Source organism: Palaemon carinicauda, chromosome 12, assembly GCF_036898095.1.
Source record: "Palaemon carinicauda isolate YSFRI2023 chromosome 12, ASM3689809v2, whole genome shotgun sequence".
NCBI lineage: Eukaryota > Metazoa > Arthropoda > Malacostraca > Decapoda > Palaemonidae > Palaemon > Palaemon carinicauda.
Genome location: NC_090736.1, coordinates 152,547,613 through 152,575,554, shown reverse-complemented (window position 1 = coordinate 152,575,554; position 27,942 = coordinate 152,547,613). Strand labels below are relative to the sequence as shown.

Here is a 27,942-nt window from a genome sequence, read left to right as displayed (position 1 = left end):
AATATAGCAACAAGTGAATAAATCATACATTTATCCTGAGACCTGTTATATGGGTACCTGAAAAAGAAACTCTAAAAAAAGTAGTTCTTAGATCATACAGTGAAACAGATACTGTATTAAATTCCACAAGGGCTTATTATCTCCAATGTTGGTCAAACTTCAATGGCCAAAGTAAATGTGATATACAGTATAACTAACTGTAAATAATTTCACAGTAAGTGCTTTGGAGTTGAACTATACTGATTTTGGATTTGAGCTGTACTGATAAGTTTAAGCAACCAAGCCATTCCAAACTAAAGCTTATGACTAAGCATCGTGAAAATTAAGAACAGCTGGAAGATTAAAGTATCAAAAAACATACATATACCAAGACACTTCCCGCAATTTTGGGGGCTAGCCGCGGGGGCATAAACAATTAGAATAGCGCCAACGTATCCCTGCGTGTCGTAAGAGGCGACTAAAAGGGACGGGACGAGGAGGCTGGGAACCCCCTCTCCTGTATTATAATCCTGTGAGACATCAAAGTATCAAAGTAGTTGGAAAATATATAGATGCAATACATTACCTTTTCTGGATATAACTTAAGTCATAATACCATAATACCATCAAATTGTCACCAGCAACACAATATTTGTGACTGTACCAACCGACTTTATTAAGGAACCTCGTAATTCTTATTAAAAATATGATTAGCACAAAGCTTATGAATTTTTCATCCCAAAGCACTGTTTGCTGATGCTGATAACTTAATTTTCATTGATATCAAGCTTCTGCTTTCACTACTTAATTTGAAGAGTTTAAACTGGTTTCAACATTATTTTCCTTTTATCAGTTCCAATCCATTGTTAAGTCTTTCATTTTACTTTAATTTATTATACATAATCAAAATATAACCATTATTAATTAAAAAATTCCAGAGGTGGAAATTTAGAGAGCTCATAAAACCTCATTCGTTTTTACAGATAACGAACCTGTTGCTGGTGCTGTACCACTGAGCCATCAAGCAGCTCATCACAAGATCTCTGTAAGGCCTCGTCGAACCCATGGTGCACCACGTTCAAGGAGGTCTACTCAGGTATGTTTCTATCATTTTAAAATCTGTGTTCTTGAAATCCATTCTTGATTCGCCATCTATGGCAAAGATATATGAGATATGTCAGATATAGAAAACGTAAATTTTTTAGGAACAATGGCAGCAGTGAATTGTATTACTGTATTCAAAACAAAACACATGGTCAAAGTATCCTACCATATTTTTCATGACTCCACAGTAAGTAAGTACGTTAGTACAGTATTATTGGTAGCTCCAACAGCTAAAAGGGCTGCTGAACAGTGCAGTTAATTTGTGGTCTTCAGCCTTATTCTAATTTTCATGCATAAACATTTACTTCAACTCATAGTTGAGTATATTTTTCTATGCATGAAAGTTTTCTGCAATTTAATCCTTATGCCTTTATTAGTTTTGGTACAATAGTCTCAGAGAGTACTGTATTTCAAGAATAATTCCTAATGTGTTACATACAAACAGCATTTTAGTAAAACAACTTGCAACCTTGCATTTAAATATTTATGTCTTATTAGCATTAATGATGGGTTTAAGGGAGGAGATTAAATTGTAATCTAGAACAAGATTAGGTGATTATTTTGTCTTGTGTAACTCACCGTCTTTGCGGTACAAAAGGCTTCAATACCAAATGAGAACTAGAATTACCAGTTTTTCTTTGCTTTTGAGATAACCATTCATCAATTAAATCCCAAACTAATTGAGAGAATTAAAGCGTATAAATTGTCTTGGAAGTAGCAGTAAGTGTTTCTGATGAACTGAAAGAATGAGCAACACCAAAACTTATCTCAGGCAACTTATTTGGATATTTTTCAGAAATAAGTTTCCGTAATAATAGAAAATAGACACCTTATCAGAGTTGGGTTCTTCCTCTGTATTTCCTTCATCCTCATCTTCCTGTTCTGAAGAATGATCCTAGACATTACTTGATGGTTTTCCTATTTTTTTATGTCATTTTATGGTAACTGCTGTACATTTATTTTTCAATGGATCCGTTTCGGCAGTTGAGGTACTAGCACCTATGTTTACACCGTGAGCGTCTAACCCGTGAGAGCTAGTGGTCGAGCTTGCAAGCAAATGATATGCACTTCTAAACAAAGTATGATTCAGCCTATCAGCTTTTTCTGAAACTACATTTTGTTCTAAGGGACTCATATGTGCCAAGCCATCGACATATGAAATGTGACTTAGTTTTAAAGTTCTTACTTCAGTGAAGGGAGGGATATTAGGATCTAGGCTACCAGTTCAGCCTCATTCCTCACATTATAGTTGCTTGAAAGAGCGGCTAGGGCTGTGGGAAGGTGGGTTTCACAGCAGAAAGGTCTAAAATAAATAAAGAGCTTGAGGCTCAATAAGAGGATCTTGAATCTGTAATGAGCTATTCACCATTAGAACGCCCTAGGCCTAACTTGGCCATCAGGTTAGGGTTCGAAATAGGGCAGGGTAGTTCAGAATTACTGCCTTTAATCAAAGATTCACTGGCCGCCTTAGATTTCTCAATACAAGCCAAAGAAGTTAAAAGCTTTTGAAGCTCATCACTATCAAATCTAGATTCATTATAGTTGGCGTGTCATTATAATCATCATCCCTGCTATACAGTCATCAAGAAGCCTAGTTTTCTCTGATTTTCCCTTGAACAAAAAGCAAGCTTTCTTTTATACTTTGAACTTTTTCATTTTGTCTATAATCATAGAAACATACTTTTCCATAAGAGGAAGAGTGAGACCTTCACACTCCTTACAACAGTTATCTGAATCACAATACTGTCACTGACACTATACAAAGAGGAACTCTTCCTTTGAACAATTTAGCAGGTTACCTTATTTTAAGGGCTGCTTTTCTGATCCTAAACAGCAGGGGAATCCTACTCTACAGGACCTCCAGTCATTTTATCTTGTTCGTTCGAAAGCATTCAACATTTCATACCTCATTACTCGTTTATTGTTAAATCCACACTATCAAAGCACTTAGAGAACAAGAAAGTCTTTAGTATCTTCTTGAAAGGCTCAATATCGTCAGTCTTTCAAATGTCTAGTGGGAGCCTATTTTATAGTCTCAGGCTGCATATTTACTAAAATCCCAGAGAAAAAAAATCTAAAAATATTTAAAAAGACAAAACAAAAACAATCTGAACAATTGAACAATTTAAGAGTTGAGCCAACAGTGACACATAAACCGATGACAAAGGTAATAATATGGCTTGCCCAATCCTTTGGTTTATTGCCATTAACAGCTAGATGCTAGATAGTCTCATTAATTTACTAGAGGCATAATTCTGTTGAAAGGAAAGAGAACAGGGAGTTTTTTAGTTTTAGGGGTAAGTGTCAATAAAACCAAGCTTCCAAAGATAAGCAATATGAACATCAGATGAGGTTCATAGAAATAATCAAAAGCCATGGGTAAGGGGAGAATAGTTAATAACAACACTTTTCAGCCTCTTCTATCAAATTGAAATTGAACCACACATGGTTCACCCAGAGAAGAAATCATCAGTATTACAGTGCTTACACTGTATTGTTTATTTCAAAATAGTTACACACACACACACACACACACAGAAAAAAACCAACATTCTTTATAGTGTAAAGCATGAAGTTCCATGGTTACATGAAGCACTATATTCTTTTATCTGATTCATTACACTTGAAACATGAAGACCAAAATTTCAAGAGGTTACTGAACTATTAGAGCAAACAGTCATATAACTAGGGTTCTTTTAGATGTTAGTGTAAATTTTTACTTGGTGGAAAATCATTTAACATATAGTGTCATGCATCTAAGGAGTGCATAAAATACAAAAGGCAGTAAACATACAGTATGTTTGCAAATGGTTCAGAGTGACAGTTTAATAATGTACCGTATTCATATTAAAAAGTAGTTTTAGTATAATGTATGACAGAAACAAAATACAGTTTACTTTATACTTATACTTACAATGCCTATCCCTGAAAAGTACAGTACATTAAGTCTTTGTTTTAAAGGATCCTTATTACCCTTATAAAGAGCAAGAACTCAAAAATAAATTTACTTTACATCAAACAAAATATTTATATTCAAAACGATTAAGTTCACTCTATATTATGCTTGTAAATTTATATATTCCTGACATATGAATAATCTGTTCTAGATTGCGGGGCCAATGAGTCTACCTGCAACCCCAGAAGTCAATGAGGAAGCCAACAGTAAAAATGCTACTCCACCAAAGCCTGCCACTGCTCCAGTTCCTCCACCTATTGACGCTGCTGTAATACAGCCAGTTCCACTTATAGGTAAAGGCATATTTTTCTTTTCATGTCCATGAATCTTGTTTTTATTACAGTACTAGACGACTCTCAGGTTTTGACATGTAAAGTATTTTCTATTTTTAATAGCATTTTATTCATTTATGCAGTATAAATTTCTTTATTAAAAGTTTCAAGATCTGCTAAGGAGCTAGCTAGGATGAACATAACTTTACCAGGAAATTTGCTGGTATTTTCAACAGAGGACGAGTAAATTTTCATAGTTTATTAATAGAACTTTGAAGTAGTATGGATTGTTAATCTTCCTCTCATTTTATATATCTTATAAACTAAATAGACTAATGTTTTTCCTTCAGATGACCAAAGCAAGCAAGAAGCCAGTATCACTACTGAAAGTCATGAGCCTGAAAAGAAAGATGAACCACTGCTTCAAAGAATATTTGGAAGTGTACGATCTGGAAGGCGGAGATCTCGAGGAAGTGGTGATGAAAGCCGTGAAAACAGTGTAAGCCCAATGCGCCGTGGAGGAGACCAAAGAACTTCAAGAGAAAAACGAAAGGATTCCACAGGGTCAAAGTTCCCCATGTTAGGAAGAACTTCTACTAAATCACGGCAGGAAACACATCCTTTACCTCCATCGGGTAAAGCGAGAGATGCAAGTCGAGAGAGGTCTAAACAAGAAGCATCCTCTTCACCTCAAACACCTCGGTCAGCCAGTGTGGAAGGGCGTTTAGAAAGTACAACTCCAGGCCCACCAAGTATTTTTCGAATGTCTTCGTATGAAGAGCGTTCATCACGACCAGCGGAAGGTGTTAGGAAGGTTAAAAGTTTCAGAGAAATTCAAGGAAGTCATCATGATATCCACCCAAAGATCACTCCCGCTCAGATTAATTGTGAAGATCATGAAATGTTACTCAAAAAGGCTTCATCAGTGGAAAGTTTAGATGGTGATACAAAAACCTCATCATCAAGAACAATATCATCAAGTGGTGTGACCGACATATCTGCCTCATCTCACCGATCAATAGATTCTCTCACAAATACATCACTTCCAGGAGTTTTCATTCGCCCTCAGTCTCAAAGTCAGTACAAGGTTTTCAAGCATAAACATCAGGATCAGCAACTTCCAGGTCAGCAAGAAGCACTTAATGGAGAGGATATTAATTCAGGACCTCTTTCCCTAGACTCCAGCATGACCTTGCAAACCCGTGAGCCAGAGGATTTGCTAAGAAAAGCATCTAGTGTGTCTCATGTTGGTTATACTGTGGATGTTTATAAAGCCAATCTTGCCAAAGATGTGGATCAGTCAGATTCTGTAAGCAAAAGAGATATGAAATCTACATCAAGGTCAGTTTCTGTTGAAGATAAATTAGACTCTCGTATTAAAGAGACCAAAAAGTATCCTGGAAATGCCGTACAAACTGATACTGATGGAACAATAAAACAAAAGGGATCAGATGAAGGAGAAGTCGACGGTGAATCTCTACGCCGTCGCTCTCTAAAGAAAGAACCCAGTATGAAAAGAATTATTACTCGTGAACCAGAATCTTCTCATGTCCCTGAGTTCATGCGTATCCAGCTTAATAAAGTTGAAAATAAAGGGCATTCTGTTATTTATGATACTGATAATGACAAGCAAGCTAAAGTAGAATCAAAGGGAACAGAGTCATCATATATACCAGGAGACAATGAACTAAATGTTGGAACCAACATGCAAAAATTTACCCAAGAAGCACTGAATAATATGAAAATTGAACCTAGTCATATCATAATTGAAAGTAAAATGGAGAGACCATACTTAAAGAAAAGTAATAGTAAAGTTGGGAAGAGTATGGAAAGAGATATTTCACCATCTGGAAGTACATTAGAGAGAAAAGACCATGACTCTGGAGTGGAAGGCTCTTCTCCAGAGCCCACAATTGAGCGTGTTATATTGAGAAAACCACTAGTATCAGAGAGAGCTCCAGTTATGGAACGTGCTAATTCGGTTGCCGGTCAGCCTATTCCTTCACCTACGAAAAATGATCAGCCTGAGCTTTTTAAGGTCTTTGCAAGAAGATCTTTCAAAATTAAAGATGCAGATAAAGAGAAGTTTCAGTCCTTTGATTATGATGAAGAAAATATTGAAGCTTCAAGTGAAATTTCTGAAGTAACAGTTGTATCAACTAGACCTGCAGATAATACAGCATCTTCGTTCAACACCACAACAGCAACTGCTGCAATTTCTCCCCTGCCACCAGCAGTTCAAGGATTACAGAAATCAAGCATTAATGCCATATCTTTTAATAAGAAATCTGTAGGTAATCCTACTCTCGCATTCTGTCCACCACCAGCAGCAAATGTTAGTAATCCCTTATCAAGTTCTCCTCTATCACACAAGCCTATTCATATTATACCTTCTAATAACACTTCTGGAATTACCTCTACTAATAATGTAAGCACTGTTCCATTAAGTATTACTACTGCTGCCCCAAGCAGTAGTTTTAATGCTAATCAGCAAGGTAAATCATCAGTTTCCCCAGTTCAAGTGTCAGTTATACGTCCAAACACCGCATCATCTCCTGATGTTGCTATGCCAGAAGCAAACACTGTAGTACCTGTTCAGCAGGGTGGTATTACAAGTAAAATTATTAGCAGCAGACTATCCTCAATGAATGTCGCAACAAATAGCGACAGTACAAGTGGAGATGAAATTGAAAATAGTTCAACCCCTCCTTCTGTAACTCCAACACCAAAGACTTCTCGATCTGGCTCTGGACTTGTTTGGCCACCTCGGTCTTTTCAAGAAGAAGAAACACAGGCTCCTCAGTATATTTCACAAATTAGGAGATTATCTAGCAGCCCAAGTTCCCACGATATAGAAGGAAATAAAACTCCTGTAAAATCCGAGGAAAATAGAGATCCGGTAGAGATTTCACCACTTGACATCGGTGCTGCTAGACGCAGATTTATGAGTGGAAGCAAAGATTATGCTACAGTAACCGCTTCAGCAACTACTTCAGCACAGATATCTCCTGGGGTTTCTACAACTACCACAGTCCAAAGCTCCAGCAGTTCAGCAGTACCTATTTCTAAAACTGGTCCATCAGTAACAGAAGCACGAAATGCAACACCATCCTTCACAATCACAGTGCGCACACAGTCCGTTCCGTCAGAGCATATAACTACCCCTGACGCAAACACAAGTATAGAGCAGAATACCAGTACTACAAGTACACCAAAATCAGAACAAGGGACTTCTCCAGCAGCAGATGACTGGAGAGTACTGGTGCGACAGCGGAGAGAGGGAAGACTGAAGCAAACCAAAACGCCAGATTCAGAAGAGATTATAATAGAGGTATAGTAGATGTCTTCTTATTTAGTTTTCTTATCATGCCTATTTGACCTGAAGTCTTAACAAAATTTGCTTCTATCTGCATGTAAACTGATGCAGATTCAGGGTAGCAAGCATACATTATAATCATTTAAGCTTTTTCTATATATATTTTTTTCATATTGCCAGTCATTGTATATTATTTTAATTTGTACAGAATTATTACATTAATATAGCTACTTTATTTCTAGAGTATTATTGGCTTTGTGTTTCTGTGCTGCATTTAATATTTTCTTTTAATTGTTCAAGCATAATAGATGGATTATTTGTTTATGAGTACTTCAATGAAAAAAAATTCTGAGAATATGCTATTATTACATTCACAGTTGTCTTTTCTTGGGGATTAAGCATACGGGTACTATAATGTTATACAGTATAGTCTCACGTTGAGTTGAATTACCGATGTTAATTTTTATACTATTCACTTCCTTCATAGCAATTATTTTTGTAGTCATTAGTAACAACTTTTAAATAGCACAAACTACTGAACATCTATTATATGCAATATTTGTTCTTAAATATTTTGCACTTTCCAGATGCTGTATTTTAGGAAATGATTAGAATATAATTAGCATAGATGATAACGTTTTACTTTGTAGTTAACACGTACAGTACTGTATTACTTAAACCCTTATCTTTCAAGTTACTGCATTTCAAACTGGGATTCCACTTTTAGTTCTAAAAATTCCAGATTTTGTATTTGAAATAGAAACCTGATTTTGATGGAAGATGATCAAGGTCCATATCTTGTTTGACTTACACAGAGCTGGGGGAATATAATGCAATAACAGTACTCTTTAGTATCTAATTCTTCAACTTGGCCCTGGTTATATCTTTAATCTGTAGGTCAGCTATGGAAAGGAGGGTAGTTCTTGATAGGATCTGACAATTATGAATTTTTAGTCAAAATTCATTACTATGTTTACTTACTTTCTTATCTTCCAAAGTTCCTTAAATGGGGTCATCACAAGAATCTGCACAGTTTTTTTTTTTTTTTTGTTGTCTACTTTGATAAAAGCCTCGTTATCATAAAAGATAAGATTGCTGTGATGCTTTTTGTCTGATGGTTTTTGGTTTCACCAAGTTTCTGCAATAGCATCTACAATTTCACTTGATAAACATATAGTACTACCTCTGAGCAAGCACCATCCGGTGTTTCTGTATTCCTACTTTTTTCATGCATAATCAGTTACCAAGGTTGAGAAAGCACATTGTGTGATGCGATCATTTAAGTCTCTTGCATAAAAAACTTGCAATCTTGATGTATTGTGTCAAGTCATAAGATTTATAATATAAATAGGTAGCCCCCAATCATGAATGGTATGGTCTTAGCCATGAAATACCATGGTAAAAGATTCCTAAGACAATATTTAAAGAGTTTTATTATATGAATGAATAAAACATAATCCTTTACAAAGATCATAATTGTAAATCTTGATTCAAGTGTTGTGTAAAGAAACTAATCTGGAGATTTTCAGCCTTTACTTTTTCATAAAATGTTTCCAATTTTATAAGCATACAGACTGCTGTAACCTGTAGAGATTTGACAAATGAGTCTGTATTGCCAGGAGAAGCAAGTTTAGCCTGATTGAGAGCCTTTGTTCATCCACTGTCTTCTACTTACTCATCAAGATCTTTCAGACAGGTCATGTTAATGTGGAAAACCATAGAGAAATATGACTTGTCTCCACACACTCAGGTTAAGTCTACTCAATATGCTTGGTCACTGCACTAAGTGGTTGAGATAAAAATACATTGCACTTGGCAAAAGTTGAGGAAAGAAGAGGCTTTCTAATAATTCTCATTAGAAATATCTATTATGGCCACTGACTTCAAATCATCTGGAAATGTGAGAAGTGATATTAAGACAGATGAAAAGTTTAAATTTGCTTTCTTGTAGGGCTTACTTGGTCGCCATCTTCAGGTGTATCAGCTATGTTGTTTGCACAATCAGGTCAAGTCACATGAAAAAAAAAAAAACAATAGTACAGTGGTAACGTGTTTGCCTAGCATTTCGCATGGCAAGAGATCGATCCCCGCCCAGGACCGTGAGTTTAAGCTGTTTACTGGGGAGGCTACTGCTGTGGTAGGGCACCACAGTGGGGGGTTGGGCTTGCCCGGCTGACGTTCTGGTGAGCATCTATTCTGATGGAACCGGAACTGAAACCAGTCACCTTTAAGTCACCTTTAATACTTGATGGAGTCATGTTTCATTGACCATGAAAAAAAAAACAGTATACAGTATTGACCTATATTCTTCTCAACACTACATTGCATTTACTATACTGTATCTTACTCTGGGTCTTATGACAGGATTGGATTTTATGACTAAGGGCTATATAACCTGGGACTGTTGTCTGTGAGCCAAATGGAACTGCAAAGGGGGGGTGGGGTTTGTAGTTACACTTACGTAAAAGATAGAAGAGATTGGGCAATCAGATGGAAGGAAGTATAGAAGGTAAAGTTGAAGAATATAAAGCAATTGCAGCCGAAAGATCGCTTGTGTGTGTTGTTCAAGAGTTGATACCTTTGAAAATAGGATGTACCTTGGAAGTTTTCATTATAGTTATATCAGTGTCAGCAAGTTTGAAAACTGATGGTACTCCATCCTCTATCTTAACAACAAGACAAGAGTAGAGTTACAACAAATTTCAGTGTTGCTCTGATCATGAGACTTTTTATTTTGGTTTGCTGTTTAATGCTATGTACCTGGTATTATACTTGACTGCTTAGTATGCTTCTCAAAGTCTTGACAGTAATGGCTGCAATGATTTTGGAACTGGTGAAATTTGTGAAACACACTGTCTTAGTTCATAGAGAAAGCATATTTCCTAATTAACCCTTTTACCCCAAGGCTATTTGGAACTTTCCAACCCTTAACCCCCGAGGCATTTTTTTTTTTTAAACACATTTTGCAATATACATTATTTAAATTGCTCTATCAGCCTTAATTTTCATCATAGAGAGGTCAGGTTGGTCTCATTCTTTTGGAAAATGCCTGAAGTTTCTCAAAGTTTCAAAAATATGCAAAAAAAAAAAAAAAAAAAAAATGTAAATAGCAGTTTTTTTGCAAGGACGTACCACTACGTCCATGGGGGTAAAGGGGTGAGTTTTGTGAAACGTACCAGTACGTCCATTGGTGATAAAAGGGTTAAAGACTCTTGATTACTTTTTCATGCGTAAGATTCTTTATTTGGCAATCTGATTCTTTGCTTGATCTAAACTTGACATCTGTGATAATTGAGGTTAAGAACTATTGAATTTGAGGTAGTAAAACCTGTTATAACTTGTGGTGGGATTTAAATCTTAAATTATACGTATACCAGTCCTAGTCAGACTCTGTAATCTTTTTTCAAGTTTGCTTGGTGAGAAAGTCGCCTCCAAACATTTATAAGACACACTTGTACCCCTGACTTAGGGTATCATATTTTCTTTTGGACATCCAGAAGATGGCCTCAAGTCATGGAATAAGGTAGTGATGAACATTAAGAATTATGTACAAGCCAGTTTTTTTTTAATGCAATAGTTTATATTTTACAGTATTTACTATCACAGTAAATGAAGAATGATTAATGAGGCCATATTTACACAGCATACCACCATCATGATGAAGATGGTAAGACATGTCATTAGTTATGCTCCTAAACTGGCAACTTCATGTTGTTCATTTACATAACATATACTGTAATGGCAATCATACAAACTGCAAGAAAAGACTTAGAAAACATTTATGGCTCCATTTTATTCGGTTTTAGTCAAAGATGAATGGAACTTCATTCTGTTTTCACAATTAACCTACTTCCTTGCAAGTTGTGTTATCAGTAGAAAGTGGTTGCCATGGTAACTAGAGAATATTTAGCATAGGCTAAATATCTGGAAATCTTAAAATCACTCCTAAATCTGTGTAAATATTCTGTAAAATCACCAAGTGTAAAATCTAGCACGTTTATCAGAAAACTAACCCTGTATACTAAATTTAGCACTTTTATCAGAAAACCAACAGTTGTTTAAAGGTTTGTCACGACTCCCCTAGCCTGCTGGTAGTATCAATCGCAAACTATTCTATTTGAACAATGTATATTTCATTTGATTGAATAGAAGGAATGAAAGTTTCTGCATCAAATGTATTAATCACGTGCAAAATTATTTTCCCTACGTATACATATGAGTACAGTATACAGAAATATATACCTGACTAGTTCAATATTTTAATTTTTAAGTTGATTTAAATCCATTAAATTCTTTATTTATATATATATTTGAATTTGATTAAGACCCTTATTAATTTTTATCTTTTATTCAAGATTATAAACTAGTAAAAAAATTCCAAAGGCACTACAGAAGTAGTAGTGTTTAATTCCCCTTTCATTTTATTCTGAAACATTAATCATTTTTTCTTATTTCAGACTCGACCACCAGTCTCTCGGAATAGCAAGGTTCTCGAGATGGCCAACAACTTCCAGAAGCTTCAGGTTGCCTAGCAGAAGCTTTATCCAGGACAACAATGGGCCAAATGACAGTGAAATCTTTTAAACTTTTTGCTCTAAAGGTTGATCATCTTTGAACCTCAGTTCACTCTGTGACAAGAGTATAAATGAGTGTAACCTCAGAGATGAGCAGAGTAGTTTAGTAATTATATACTACCCTCAGGACAATTTCAATCTGACCAACTTTTGTGTGGTACTGATACTACGACTGCCGTTTTTAATAGCTTTTGTTACAAATTTTTATATTACTTAAAACAAAACATTTGTATGAAATTTATATTGAATCATATCTGTAGAAGTTATGGAATAGCTACCTAATTTGTTTTTCTTAACAAAGAGATTATTTGCGTGACGTTTACTACTAGTTACGAAAATATGTAGATGAAATGTAATATTTCATGAGTTTTAGATTACCTTTTTATAGACATAACTTCAGGTAGAATTAGCTATAAAGGTACTGTATTATGTTTGGCAGTCTTATAATGTGCATGGTACGATATGGCCTAACGATGACAATAGAAGTGTGTCTTATTGTTTTACAACACTATCTTACAATTAGTATTGAATTGAAAATAAAAATAAGAGGGGAATTAAAATTTACTAATTAAATGCTTAAATGAAAATTTCTAAAGCCAAATTCTTTTAAACTGGGCCCAGAAAGCAGTTAGATTTTAATCTGTTGCCGAGACAATTTGAATATATAAACTGAGAAAACCTGGAAAGTTTAAAGTATAATTGATAAGATTTTTTTTTAAAGGGAAAGATATATATATACTTATATATATTAATACCATATATAGTACTTAGCTTTAAGATAACCTTTCTTTTCCTTCGAGAAAGAGAAACAGGTAGTACATACTATATGTGTAGTGTATGTAAATAAATGTAAATAGAAATGGACAAAAGCATGTGTACCATATTTGCTTATGGGAAATATAGCTCATAGGGATTTAAAGGAAATTTTAATTTTTTTTTAAGTTTCACAAAATGTTAATCCAACATGATTCTGATTATTGGGTATTATAGGGAATTTTGAGTTTATTAACAAAATCATTTCTGAAGTTCTGCTCGAGCTAAAATCTATATTAAAATTTTATTGTTGCTGTTCAAAATGGCTTTTGTAATTGAAAAAGCTTTATTTGAAAGAACTTTTCTATTTCTTGACTTCACTTTTTTATTATTTAGGTCATGATAATATGCATGTAATGAAAGCATGAAAGATTCAAGGTAAACAACACTATTTTGAAATTGCGTACTAGGTACCAGATTTTTCTTGCAGGGTAAAGTCTGAATTGATACTATACAGGGTGGGCATTTGTTCATAACATTTGTCATTAGAAAGTTAACAAAAGTTTACATAATAATATATGTAAACTGCAAGTTCTCATGGCTTAGTGTTTAAAATAAAATTAACTTGAAGCCAATTTAAATACATTTTCTCAAGAAACTATATTTACTCACCTAATCAAGATTTTTCTAAATTGAGAATGCAGTAGAAAACTCGTTGTCATTTAGATGAGGTCATAGAATTATTCCATGGATAAAAAATAGCATTGTCATCTGCCAGATCGGTTCATGAAGTCATAGACAGAAATCACTGTCTCAAGAAGGCTTGTTAAACTGTTCCATATGTTAATTGTATTATTATGTGGGATCATATCTGAAGTGACAGTCACTGATGTAGATGGACTTTCATGTTCATCGTAAATCTTAACACACTTGAAGGTGGCTGACTATCTCCATCATTCTCAAATGCCTGGAAAATCCTAGGTCCATGGCTCTCTTGTTCCATTATTCAAAGATTTCAAGCATCACCTGAGAGACAAAAGAAAAACAAAACATTATACACAACATATTCCATCAAAAAAAATTAGAGTAAGATATAAATTCCCCACCCTATATACGCAATACAGATTTATTATAGATCTTTACCCCTTTCTTCATAATATTGGCAATGGCATTATTCATTAAGTTCAAAATGTGGTCATTTTAGTAAAAGGGAAAAAATGTGATACACCATGTCTTCAAAACATCTCATGATTATTTTTAAAATGTCAAATTATTTCAAGTTTCATTTGAGATAGAGTACTAGGCAAGTGAATTCAGTCTCCCTCCAAGACAATTACTAGTTTATTAATAATAAAAGCCAGAACAATTCTTCATGTGTAATTGGTAGACGTCCGTAATTACACTAGTTCCTATATGTAACCAGAAGGCATTCTGTAGTCTTAAAATCTCCCCTCTTTTCCCCTGTGCTTCTAGCATCTTGTTTATAACATTACAGCATGTTGTTGATTGTTACAAAGGATTGTCTGTTAGTTATTTCCCAAAGAACACAATGGTATATCTCGTATTCGAGTTCAGTAATAATCCGGGGCTTTGATTCTCATTATCAGCTGACCATGTATTTGACACTTAACTAGTGGTGTAAAATAGTAATTAGTTTTATAATTCAATAAGTAACAATCATTGCCATATGAGAAGAGAATAATGAATTTACGTTTATTTCTACAAACTGATTATTTTATTGTACGGCTAGTTTTGCCTCTTACTTAACAAACAGTGATTATTGAGACAACTGTGTTTATATGTAGATATACACACACTCATTGCATGATGCCCAAACCTGTGTGGTATGAAATTTAAGTATAATTCTACTTCCTTTTGACCATTTCATTACATAAGAAAAATGTTTATTTTATCATGTCCTGCTTAGAGCAAAGTTCTGTACAGTATTGTAAAAGCCTACAGTAGTTGGTTCTTTATTAATATCAGATGAAGTGAGATCCATTTTTCTAAAGCTGTTCTGGTTTGTGTTCATTGTTAAGGATCTTTACAGAATGCAGGAAGTGGCAATCTTATTCAGGATGCAAGTCCCAAGCAATGAGTATTTTTGACATTTCAGTACTTGTTTTAACTATGTTGCATTGTATACATATTCATTTTATATTTGGTGTGTGCTTTTATTTCAAAACTGAAAAGAAAGTGATCCATACGTTGGACGTGCGTTGGCATTAGAATCTTACTAACAAGACTATTTAAACTGAATAATGAGAGATGAGTAATTCAAACTTTTAAACCTTAATTTTCTAATCAATAGACTTCAGTACATTTTTCAAATGTTTCTGCTTCAACCATCAAAACACTGCTTTTGTTGTATCACTTAAATCTCTTAAATCATACTGTTTACGCCTTGAGTGAGCTATGACGTTAACTACAACTCTGTTCTTTTAAGCTTTAAGAAGGCAGGGCTCAAATCTAGCATACTGAAAGCGAAGGTTGTGGATTCAAATCTCACTCAAGGCAAATAAACTTTACACTTCAATCAAGGTGAATTTGGGTTTGTTGCTTTAATGTATGTTAGTATATATACAGTACTGTGTATGTGAATGCAGTTAACCTATAAGCATATGCAGAACTGTAAGGAGTTTACTTTCCAAGATAATTTTCTATCGATTTAAAATTTCATTGGATATAACTTTATGACTTAATTAGTTTGACCATGGAAAAAAAATGAAAATAGGAAAAAAACTAATTGGTAAGGAATTGATAGAATCCCTGATCAAAACTGTCAAAAATCTGTGAAAACTAAGAGGAATAAATAAGGGTAGCGGTGGCCTTGCATACATATGGCAAGTAAGAATTATAGTATAAGTACTGTACATAAGACTTCTGAAAGATACAAATAGTAATTATGCATTGTATCCTAGTGCTGTTCTTATAGAATTTCAGACGGTTTCCTCTGCATAAACAATGTACAGTATTTAGTGGGTCTGTACATAAAAAATATTCTATAAAAAAGGTATGTCCAGTATATTCTATTTTTATTCCTACGTGGTTAATTTTTTTCCAAGTAAATTTATGATATCAGTAACCATTTTGACTTCTTAAGTAAAGTTATAGTATTGTATAGAAAAAAAAACAAGAAACTGATAATAAAATAACACGCAAAAAGATACCCAAAACAAAGATTATGACCAGATAAGTTGGTACAATACTTCATTAAATAAAAGAAAATTGAAATAAAGGCAGGAAAAATGTTCTAAAATACTGTGCATACAAAAGACATTAGAGCAACCACTCCCAAATCATTATAAACAAATAAATCCAGTCTTGACTTGAGAACTTTCGTGATACCGACTACCATTACTAGTGCATTGATTTGAGATACTTTACATTTAACACTTTAGCTGTGATAAAATAAATCTGTAGGACCCTTTAATTCTGTGGCGATCATTTTATCCGTATAATAATGTAGCTAACTTTACCAAATAAAAATCGCTTTCAGTCAGCAACCATTCAAAACTGTGATTTCACTGATAATCATATTTTATTCATTGTTCTTCTCTGAACCAATATTGTGTTCTGTACTTCTTGTAATCAGACTATTGATCTTTCTTTCTTTCTGTTCATATGATATCAAGTGCCTATGTTCTAAAAAAAAAATTGAATTGCCTGTGCATAGTGTGATAATGATTTTCCAAAATTACTTAACGGTATGTTGTAAATATATTCATAAATAAATCACTTATAAAAGAAACGTTATCTAGGATAAATACATATTCTACACCAGTGATTTGGAAATTACTCCATTGTGTCTAATTATGTGCCTTTGATGAATTGTACATATGGGTGACGATGTGTGTTTACTGTATTAGTTGTGTATCACATGTAATGTATATCAAGAAAACATGGCAATGTTTATCATGACTGCTTCTTTAATTATCCTTCAATGTTCGGTATGTAAAAATTCTATAACAAGAATTTGACAATTAAATAGTGCATGTCTTAACCCTTTTACCCCCAAAGGACGTACTGGTACGTTTCACAATACACATCCCTTTACCCCCATGGACGTACCGGTACGTCCTTGCAAAAAACTGCTATTTAAATTTTTTTTAATTTTTGATAATTTTTTGAGAAACTAGAGGCATTTTTCAAGAGAATGAGACCAACCTGACCTCTCTATGATGAAAATTAAGGCTTTTAGAGCAATTTGAAAAATGTTATTTTGATTATAAAATAAATTTTTGAATATACTTACCCGGTGATTATATAGCTGCAACTCTGTTGCTCGACAGAAAACTCTAAGGTAAAACTCGTCAGCGATCGCTACACAGGTTGCGGGTGTGCCCAACAGCGCCATCTGTCGACCAGATACCCAGTTCTCAGTGTAAACAAAGACTCAATTTTCTCCTCGTCCCACTGCGTCTCTATTGGGGAGGAAGGGAGGGTCATTTAATTATAATCACCGGGTAAGTATATTCAAAAATTTATTTTATAATCAAAATAACATTTTTCAATATTTAACTTAGCCGGTGATTATATAGCTGATTCACACCCAGGGGGGTGGGTAGAGACCAGCAATATAAGTTTACACTTTTATGAGCTAAGAGTTTTATTTCATTTTAGAAGTTATCAAAATAACAAAAACAAAATAAATAGGTACCTGGTAAGGAAGTCGACTTGAACAATTACTCTGCCTTTTTAAGTACGTCTTCCTTACGGAGCCTCGCGATCCTCTTAGGATGCTGATCGACTCCTAGGATCTGAAGTATCAAGGGTTGCAACCCATACAACAGGACCTCATCAAAACCCCTAATCTAGGCGCTCTCAAGAAATGACTTTGACCACCCGCCAAATCAACCAGGATGCGAAAGGCTTCTTAGCCTTCCGGACAACCCAAAAAACAACAATAAAAACATTTCAAGAGAAAGATTAAAAGGTTATGGAATTAGGGAATTGTAGTGGTTGAGCCCTCACCCACTACTGCACTCGCTGCTAAGAATGGTCCCAGTGTGTAGCAGTTCTCGTAAAGAGACTGGACATCCTTAAGATAAAAAGACGCGAACAATGACTTGCTTCTCCAATAGATGGCGTCCATTATACTTCGCAGAGATCTATTTTGTTTAAAGGCCACGGAAGTTGCGACAGCTCTAACTTCGTGTGTCCTTACCTTCAGCAATGCTTGGTCTTCCTCACTCAGATGGGAATGAGCTTCTCGTATTAACAGTCTGATAAAAAAGGATAAAGCATTCTTTGACAAAGATGGTTTCTTAACTGAACACCATAAAGCTTCAGAAAGGCCTCGTAAAGGTTTAGTTCGTTTTAAATAGAACTTAAGAGCTCTCACAGGGCATAAGACTCTTTCTAGTTCATTGCCTACCATATTCGATAAGCTGGGAATATCGAACGATTTCGGCCAAGGTCGAGAAGGCAGCTCGTTTTTGGCTAGAAAACCAAGTTGTAGTGAACATGTAGCCTTTTCTGACGAAAACCCGATGTTCTTGCTGAAGGCATGAATCTCACTGACTCTTTTAGCTGTGGCTAAGCATACCAGGAAAAGAGTCTTTAAGGTGAGATCTTTCAGGGAGGCTGATCGAAGCGATACGAACCTGTCTGACATGAGGAATCTTAGTACCACGTCTAAATTCCAACCAGGCGTAACCAAACGACGCTCCTTCGTGGTCTCAAAAGACTTAAGGAGGTCCTGTAGATCTTTATTGTTGGAAAGATCTAAGCCTCTGTGACGGAAGACTGATGCCAACATGCTTCTGTAACCCTTGATAGTGGGAGCTGAAAGTGATCGTTCTTTCCTCAGGTATAAGAGGAAGTCAGCTATTTGAGTTACAGAGGTACTGGTCGAGGATACAGATACTGACTTGCACCAGTTTCGGAAGACTTCCCACTTCGATTGGTAGACTCTAAGGGTGGATGTTCTCCTTGCTCTAGCAATCGCCCTGGCTGCCTCCTTCGAAAAGCCTCTAGCTCTCGAGAGTCTTTCGATAGTCTGAAGGCAGTCAGACGACGAGCGTGGAGGCTTTGGTGTACCTTCTTTACGTGTGGCTGACGTAGAAGGTCCACCCTTAGAGGAAGTGTACTGGGAACGTCTACTAGCCATCGAAGTACCTCGGTGAACCATTCTCTCGCGGGCCAGAGGGGAGCAACTAGCGTCAACCTTGTCCCTTCGTGAGAGGCGAACTTCTGCAGTACCTTGTTGACAATCTTGAACGGTGGGAATGCGTATAGATCTAGATGTGACCAATCTAGGAGAAAGGCATCTATATGAATTGCTGCTGGGTCCGGGATTGGTGAGCAATATATTGGGAGCCTCTTGGTCATCGAGGTTGCAAAGAGATCTATGGTTGGTTGGCCCCAAGTGGCCCAAAGTCTCTTGCATACATCCTTGTGGAGGGTCCATTCTGTTGGAATTACTTGCCCCTTCCGACTGAGACAATCTGCCATGACATTCAAGTTGCCTTGGATGAACCTCGTTACTAGCGATATGTTTTGACCTTTTGACCAGATGAGCAGGTCCCTTGCGATCTCGTACAACGTCAGTGAGTGGGTCCCTCCTTGCTTGGAGATGTACGCCAAAGCAGTGGTGTTGTCCGAGTTCACCTCCACCACTTTGCCTTGAAGGAGAGACCTGAAGCTTTTCAAGGCCAGATGTACTGCCAGTAGCTCCTTGCAGTTGATATGCATTGTTCTTTGACTCGAGTTCCATATTCCCGAACATTCCCGACCGTCTAATGTCGCGCCCCAGCCTACGTCCGATGCGTCCGAGAAGAGAACGTGGTTGGGAGTCTGAACAGCCAGGGGAAGACCCTCTCTTAGGCTGATACTGTCCTTCCACCAAGTCAGGCAAGACTTCACCTTCTCGGAAATGGGGATCGAGACCGCTTCTAGCGTCTTGTCCTTTTTCCAATGAAATGCTAGGTGGTATTGAAGAGGACGGAGGTGTAGTCTTCCTAATGACACGAACTGTTCCAGGGATGATAGCGTCCCTATCAGACTCATCCACTTCCTGACTGAACATTGTTCCTTCTTCAGCATGTTCTGGATGCATAACTGGGCTTGGCTTGTTCTGGGGGCCGACGGAAAAGCCCGAAAAGCTAGACTGTGAATCTCCATCCCTAAATACACGATAGTTTGGGATGGGACCAGTTGTGACTTTTCCATATTGACAAGGAGACCCAATTCCTTGGTCAGATCTAGAGTCCACTTTAGATCCTTCAGACAGCGACGACTGGAAGAAGCTCTGAGAAGCCAGTCGTCCAAATAGAGGGAGGCTCGGATGTCCGCTAAATGAAGGAATTTGGCTACATTCCTCATCAGCCTCGTAAACACAAGAGGAGCTGTGCTTAGGCCAAAGCACAGGGCTTGAAACTGGTAGACAACCTTTTCGAAAACGAATCTCAGAAAAGGTTGGGAGTCCGGGTGGATGGGGACGTGGAAGTAGGCGTCCCTTAGGTCTAAAGAGACCATCCAGTCTTCCCTTCTGACCGCTGCTAGAACCGACTTTGTGGTCTCCATGGAGAACGTCTGCTTTGTGACAAAGACATTCAGAGCACTGACGTCTAGCACCGGCCTCCACCCTCCTGTCTTCTTTGACACCAAGAAGAGTCGGTTGTAGAATCCCGGGGTTTGATGGTCCGAGACTTTGACCACCGCTCCCTTCTCTAGTAAAAGAGATACTTCCTGTTTCAAGGCTCGTCTCTTGTCTTCCTCTCTGTACCTGGGAGAGAGATCGATGGGAGACGTTGCTAGAGGGGGTTTCCGTACAAACGGGATCTTGTACCCCTCTCTGAGCAACTTCACAGATTGTGCATCTGCGCCTCTCTTTTCCCAGGTCTGCCAGAAGTTCTTGAGTCTGGCTCCCACTGCTGTCTGAAGAAGCTGGCAGTCAGACTCTGCCCTTAAAGGACTTGGTTCCTTTCTTCTTTCCTCGTTTCCCTTCGGCACGAGCACCTCCTCTGCTGGAGGCTCTGCCACGAAAGGGCGAAATAAAACGGGACGCTGGAGTGTCCATCCTTGGTCTAGCTGACAAGGTAGGCAAAGGGGTGGCTTTGCGAGCGGAGGACGCAACAAGATCGTGAGTGTCCTTCTGTATCAAAGAAGCGGCAATTTCCTTAATCAGGTCTTCTGGAAAAAGGCACTTGGAAAGAGGAGCAAACAGAAGTTTGGATCTCTGGCATGGTGTAACTCCAGCTGAAAGGAATGAGCATAGGTTTTCACGCTTCTTAAGGACTCCGGACACAAATGATGCAGCAAGCTCATTAGACCCATCACGTACGGCCTTGTCCATGCAGGACATAATGAGCAAGGAAGTCTCCTTCTCTGTCGGAGAGATCTTTCTTCTTAGAGCTCCTAGACACCAGTCTAAGAAGTTAAAAACTTCGAAGGCTCTAAAGATACCTTTCAAAAGGTGGTCCAGGTCCGAAGATGACCAACATATCTTTGAGCGTCTCATGGCAAGGCGGCGGGGAGAGTCTACAAGACTTGAGAAGTCGCCCTGGGCAGAGGCAGGAACTCCCAAGCCGAGAACTTCTCCCGTAGCATACCAGACGCTCGATCTAGAAGAGAGTCTAGCAGGGGGAAACGTAAAAGCTGTCTTCCCTAAACTCTTCTTGGACTGCAGCCATTCTCCTAACACCCGCAAAGCTCTCTTGGACGAGCGTGCGAGGACGAGTCTAGTAAAGGCAGGAGTGGTTGACGGCATGCCTAACACAAACTCTGACGGAGGAGAACGCGGAGCCACAGAAACAAACTGGTCCGGAAACATCTCTTTGAAAAGGGCCAAAACTTTCCTAAACTCCAAAGAGGGTTGCGTAGACTTAGGCTCGTCCAGTTCTGAATGCGGTTCATCTACGTGTGCAGCAACATCATCATCAGAAAGTCCCTCATCCGATAACTGATGAGGGAACGGCAATGGAGTGGGTAACGGCTGGTTAGCTGAGTCCGGTCGCACGGGTGCATGCGTGACTGAGCCGGACGCAACGTCATGGAACTGTTGCCCAGTCTGTGAGCTGGCAACAACCATAGCAGCGCGGGGACGCACAGCGTCTACTCCAGACTGTCTGGACTGATGTGGGTGAGCAGTGGCAACCACACTGGGTTGCGGAGGTTGACGCACCGCGTCAAAACAAAACAACTCTGACGGTTGTTGAACCTCACGAACGTCAACGGAGACCTCCGTGCGTCGCTGAACGTCAACATGCGGCTGGCAGATCACACTGGAACGCATGGGTGGCGGAACTCTCTCAACTGGTGTGCGTGAGAAGGTTACCTCAGCGTCCACAGGACGCACAACCGATCGTGTGGGCGGTTGTAGGCAAGGAGCTGCACTAGCTGGTGCGGCAGCAACCTTCTCCGCACGAAAGTCCTGCATAAGAGACGTCAGTTTAGACTGCATGTCTTGCAGTAGAGACCACTTAGGGTCTACAGGAGCAGGTGCGGCGACAGACGGTGTAACTGTCTGAAGCGGTACCGCTTTGCCTCTCTTAGGCGGTGAGCAGTCATCGGATGACGGCAGCGAGTCCGAACTGACCCAGTGGCTACAACTGGGCCGTTGGACTTGTGCGGAAGGGACCGACTTGCGCTTTAACGGTCGTGAGACCTTGGTCCAGGGTTTCTTGCGAGAAACACCTTCCGAAGACGAGGTATAAATGGGCTCTCTCGTCTTAGTTAGGCAGGGGCGATCTTGGGTAGATACGTCCGATACCACGGAGGGAACGTCTGTTCGCTGATTAAAGCCTCTCGAACCCATTTGTCGTACGACATTGCTTCTCCCCTGGACTTGGGAGCTTGCAAGAGGTCCCGGACTAGGAGCACGACAGGCACGAACAGACGAACCCTCAAGCGCAACACTATCCACAACACTATCACTTTGCGGCACTTTATCACTTCCCACTGCACTTTTGCACTTCAGCTCCTTCACATCCGCCATGAGCTGATTACGGTCACTAGCCAGGGACTCAACTCTCTCACCCAGAGCTTGGATGGCACGCATCATATCAGCCATCGAAGGTACCTGAGTGCCAGGAGGGGGATTAGGAGCAACCACTACAGGGGAAGGAATAGGTTGTGGGGCATGAGGAGAGGAAATATCAATAGAACGAGAGGAACTTCTCCTAACTCTATCTCTCTCTAGCCTACGTGTATACTTTTGGAATTCGATAAAATCAAATTCCGAAAGCCCAACGCACTCCTCACACTGATCTTCCAATTGACAGGTTTTATCCCGACAATTGGAACAAACAGTGTGAGGGTCGACTTGTGAAGGGACTTGTGAAGGGTCAGCCATATTGAATTGGTCAAAGGGGAATTAAAAAAACTATCAAAAAGTCATCAACAAAGAATCCGTTATCAAAAAGAGTTCAAGGATTTGTGTGAAGAGAAACCCTGCACAGCGAAAGCTCAAAACTAGAATAATGTACTTCACCAATTAGTTGTGAAAAAACTCCAGTTTAGCAACAGCGAGTAAGTACGTCTTGTCGATAGCACGACAGAGAGAAAATTGAGTCTTTGTTTACACTGAGAACTGGGTATCTGGTCGACAGATGGCGCTGTTGGGCACACCCGCAACCTGTGTAGCGATCGCTGGCGAGTTTTACCTTAGAGTTTTCTGTCGAGCAACAGAGTTGCAGCTATATAATCACCGGCTAAGTTAAATATTGAAAAATATATACTGCAAAATGTGCTTGAATAAAAAATAACCAGTGGGGGTTAAGGGATGGAAAGTTCCAAATAGCCTGGGGGTAAAAGGGGTTAAAATTCTGCAAAGGAAAGGAAAATTAGGAAATAGAGTAAGAAAGCGAAGCAGATAAGTCAAATCTTGGCTGTTTGAGTATGGTATTAAGCATGGAACCACTGTACTGTGTAACCCTTAAAAGCCGCAACGAACAATTTCCTTTCAAAGAAAAGAAAATGCCAAAATTAACAATATCTTATAAACTAATGCTGGTTACTGAAACATGTAATTTAGCATTAATCAAAATAAACTTCCATTGTCTTTGGAAACTAATGGACGCTGTAGATCTGTAAACCATTGTTTTTCAAGCTAAGAGGAAGCCACCACAAGTCACACTGACCTTTTTTATCACAATTCGAATTATAAAGAACGGTGAAAAACGTACAGATGAAGATTTGAAGTCCTATAGGGCATCTTCCACTAGAAAAACCTTTTTTTTGCTGATCAATATTGGAAACGTGATCACGTTCCGCCTTCCCCACCAACTCCCCACTAACGGATACAGAAACCATTCATTTGCTTGAATCTGTTTTTTCCTACTTAACTGGTCTGCAAAGGTGTTCAATTTGCCTGGAATAAACTGAGGTAGAAGGATTACTCCTCTAAAATTTGCAAACTTCAGTGAGCAGAGATACTATATTTTGATCCAGGTTGATAGCTTGGATTTCTACCAAGGCGTCTGGTGGTTGTACAGAGTAGACTTGACCACATAAATGTGAGGGTTTTGCCATAAAAGGACCTCAGTAATTCGAAAGGGTGAGGCTTGCGGAGAGCTGATCAACTCTATAATGCGCTGTGCACCATCAGAACCCTAATAGATTGGTTTACTGGAACCACTTAGCAAAACTTAAGGACTCTGCCTACGGTTTCAAACAGACTTGGTTAGGCTAGAATCACCAACTCTCTCTAAAGATTCACTGGTCTTCTCAGACTTAACAAACAAAGCAAAATAAGTAAAACTCACTACTACCAACCCAAGAAAGCAAGTTAAGAGCTTGAGTAGCATTATCATCATCATCCCTCTGTAATCAACCAGCCTAGCCTTCTCTGGATTTTCCCAAGCTCAAAGTTAATTTCCTTTTATGTATGAAGCTCTGTAACTGGTCAGCTACTAGTTAAACATACCTCTTGAAAAGAGGAACTGAAGGAGATTTACATTCTTTATAACATTTATTCAAATTACAATATTGCCCCAGCTATGTGACAAGGGACATCAGAATCATGATCATCACCCAGCAATAACTCCCTTGAAAATCCCCTACAGATATTAATACAAATAAAAGACAACTATTAATCCCCTAATAACCCAAATTACACAACAAAAAAAAAACCTACAATCTGGAGCCTGTGCAAGGCAAAACCTAAAGAAATTCTTCATATTATTTTTACTAGCTAAGCTACAACCATAGTTGGAAATGCAGGATGCTATAACACCACAGGCTCCAACAGGGTAAAATAGGCCAGTAAGGAATCAGAATAATGTGCCTGAGTGTACCGTCAAGAAAGAGAACACTATACCAAGACAGTGGAAGACCCTGGTGCAGATGCTATGGCATTACCCATAACTAGAGAGTAATGGTTTTGATTTTGGAGTGTCCTCCTAGAAGAGCTGCTTATCATGGCTAAATAGTCTCTTCTTCACCAAAGGGGTGACTGCACTATAATTGTTTAGTGGTCCCTTTCCTCTTGGTAAGGGTAGAAGACACTCTTTAGCTATGATCAGCAGCTCTTCTAAGAGAAAGACACTCCAAAATCAAACCATTGTTCTCTAGTCTTGGATAGTGTCATTGCCTCTGTACCATGGTCTTCCAGTGTCTTGGGTTAGAGTTTTCTTGCTTGAGGGTAAACTCAGGCAAGCTGTTCTGTCTTGTTTCTCTGCCTCTTGTTTCGTAAAAGTTTTTATAGTTTATATGGGAGATATTTATTTTAATGGTGTTACTCTTCTTAAATTTTTATTTTTCCTTAGTTTCCTTTCCTCACTGGGCTATTTTCCCTGTTGGAGCCCCTGGGCTTATAGTATCCTGCTTTTCCAACTAGGGTTGTAGCTTAGCAAGTAATAACAATAATAATGATAATAATACCCTTACCAAGTGGAAAGTAGCCACTGAACAACAGTGCAGTACTTAACCCCTTGAGTGAAGAAGAAATTTTAGATTATATTAGTGTTGTTAGGTGTATGAGGAAAGAGGAGAATGCATGAAGAATAGGCCAGACTATTCTGTGTAAGAGTAGGCAAACAATAAATGAGCCTTAACCAGAGAGGGATCAAATGTAGTATTATCTGACCAGTCAAAGGATCCAATAACTCTCTAATGGTAGTATGTCAATGGGTCGTAGGTGCCTTGGCCAACCTACTACCTATAAATACAGTAGAGAATGTTGACTTTAGCTAACCTAGAACTGTCTACTAGTATATTGATTTCTCTGAAAGGAGCAAACATCTATTTCTATTAAATGTCACCGAGAGAATGATATAATAGCAAAAAACTTGACATTTGCATACGATTCAGAAACTGGCATTTGAGCCGAGGGGAGGAAGGTGAGAATCAGTGGATTATTACAAACTTTGCTTCCTCCACCAGTTTTCAGACCCATATTAGCTGAACAACGGATTGTGGATACAGCACACGAGCATTAAAGCTTACATTAGGGTTTCAGCTCTAATTTTATTATTATTATAAGTTAAGCTACAACCCTAGGAAAAGCAGGATGCTATAAGGTCATGGGCTCCAACAGGAAAAAATAGCCTGAGAAAAGGAAACGAGGAAATAAACAAACAACAAGAGAAGTAATGAACAATTAAAATAAAACATTTTAAGAACTCAAGATTTGTATAGTTAGGAAACACAAATTATTTCCAAATTTCTCAAGTGCAGTCTAGGGAGGCAAAGCCTCCTAGGCCAACAAACAAGGCCTGACAGGGGAGTACATTCACCCTGTCAATCAGTTGCCAGCATACGACAAGTACTCTGAAGTTCTGACCCAAACCCAAAGCTCACCATCAGTAGCTAGGTGAAGGGGCAGAAAAACCCTAGCCTAGTCTTGCCTGAATGACAATTCGAGACAAGATCAACTAGGATTGTAGCCATAGGCTACACTCAGAGGGAAGGAGGGATTACCCTATATATGAGGGTAACCGGGGAGATTGGATGAAAGTATACTGAAGCCCCTAGGCTACTAGCCTAGCGACAGTGAGATCGACTACCTAACTCATCGAAGCTCTCTCGTATACTATCTTAGAAGAGGAAATTTTATATGCAATCCATATATCTTACATGTATAAATTGCCTATTATCTTCATTTAAATTTAATAACACCAGGAACACTTATTATATCATGCAAGAGAGTAAACTATAACGCCTAGGTTAGGAGGCCTAGCGTAAACAAGATCAGCTACCTGATTCGCCGAAACTAATGTGAATACTATCGGCATAATATAATTAGTTCCTAGCAATGAAGACTAAATAGCTAATATATTTATTTAAGCTATTATTATTATTATTATTAACTGTTAAGCTACAACACTAGTTGGAAAATCCAGGTGGTATAAGCCCTGGGCCCCAACATGGAAATTAGCCCAGTGAGGAAAGGAAACAAGGGAAAATAGAATATTTTAAGAAAAGTAATAACATTAAAATAAATATTTCATAAATAAACTATAAAGACATTAACAAAACAAGAGGAAGAGAAATTAGATAGAATAGTGTGCCCGAGTGTACCCTCAAGCAAGAGAACTCTAACCCAAGAGAGTGGAAGACCATGGTACAGAGGCTATGACACTACCCCCAGACTAGAGAACAATGGTTTGATTTTGGAGTGTCGTCCTAAGCAGCTCTTCTAGGAGAAGGAGTCTCTTCTACCCTTACGAAGAGGAAAGTAGCCACTGAGCAAATTATAGTGCAGTAGTTAACCCCTTGGGTGAAGAAGAATGGTTTGGTAATCTGTGTTGTCAGGTGTGTGAGTACAGAGGAGAATCTGTAAAGAATAGGCCAGACTATTCGGTGTATGTGTAGGCAAAGGGAAAGAATCGTAACCAGAGAGAGGGATTAAATGTTGTACTGTGTGGCCAGTAAAAGGACCCCATAACTCTCAAGCGGTAGTATCTCAATGGGCAGCTGGTGCCCTGGCCAACCTACTACCTATTATACCGGGAAAGTCGTTCTGGCAAACTAAAGAACTCATGCGTTACAAACGACAGCGCCGAAGACGCCTCCGGTCTAGGCAATAGCTCTGCCAAAAAATTA

At 38.3% G+C, this 27,942-nt stretch overlaps 1 protein-coding gene and 1 long non-coding RNA gene across 8 annotated transcripts in view; one reads left to right on the top strand and one right to left on the bottom strand.

Annotated features, from left to right (window-relative positions):
• LOC137651332 (serine-rich adhesin for platelets-like) overlaps nucleotides 1–14,688 on the top strand; it is a 171,847-nt gene extending 157,159 nt beyond the window's left edge. For all 6 annotated transcript variants that reach the window (XM_068384617.1, XM_068384620.1, XM_068384618.1 and 3 more), the window contains 4 exons: nucleotides 963–1,075; nucleotides 4,191–4,332; nucleotides 4,662–7,642; nucleotides 12,085–14,688. In XM_068384617.1, coding sequence (XP_068240718.1) covers nucleotides 963–1,075; nucleotides 4,191–4,332; nucleotides 4,662–7,642; nucleotides 12,085–12,159 — 3,311 coding nt within the window. In that variant the 3' untranslated portion in view covers nucleotides 12,160–14,688. The remainder of the gene's footprint in view (nucleotides 1–962; nucleotides 1,076–4,190; nucleotides 4,333–4,661; nucleotides 7,643–12,084) is intronic.
• Nucleotides 8,921–27,942, bottom strand: part of LOC137651333 (uncharacterized) — a 43,561-nt gene continuing 24,539 nt past the window's right edge. Inside the window, exons 2-3 of one of the 2 annotated variants that reach the window (XR_011046087.1) lie at nucleotides 13,627–13,980; nucleotides 8,921–9,519 (exon numbers count right to left, since the gene is read on the bottom strand). This is a non-coding gene — a long non-coding RNA (uncharacterized lncRNA). Of the gene's footprint in view, nucleotides 9,612–13,626; nucleotides 13,981–27,942 lie in introns of both variants that reach the window. The other variant, XR_011046086.1, reaches the window with a different exon arrangement.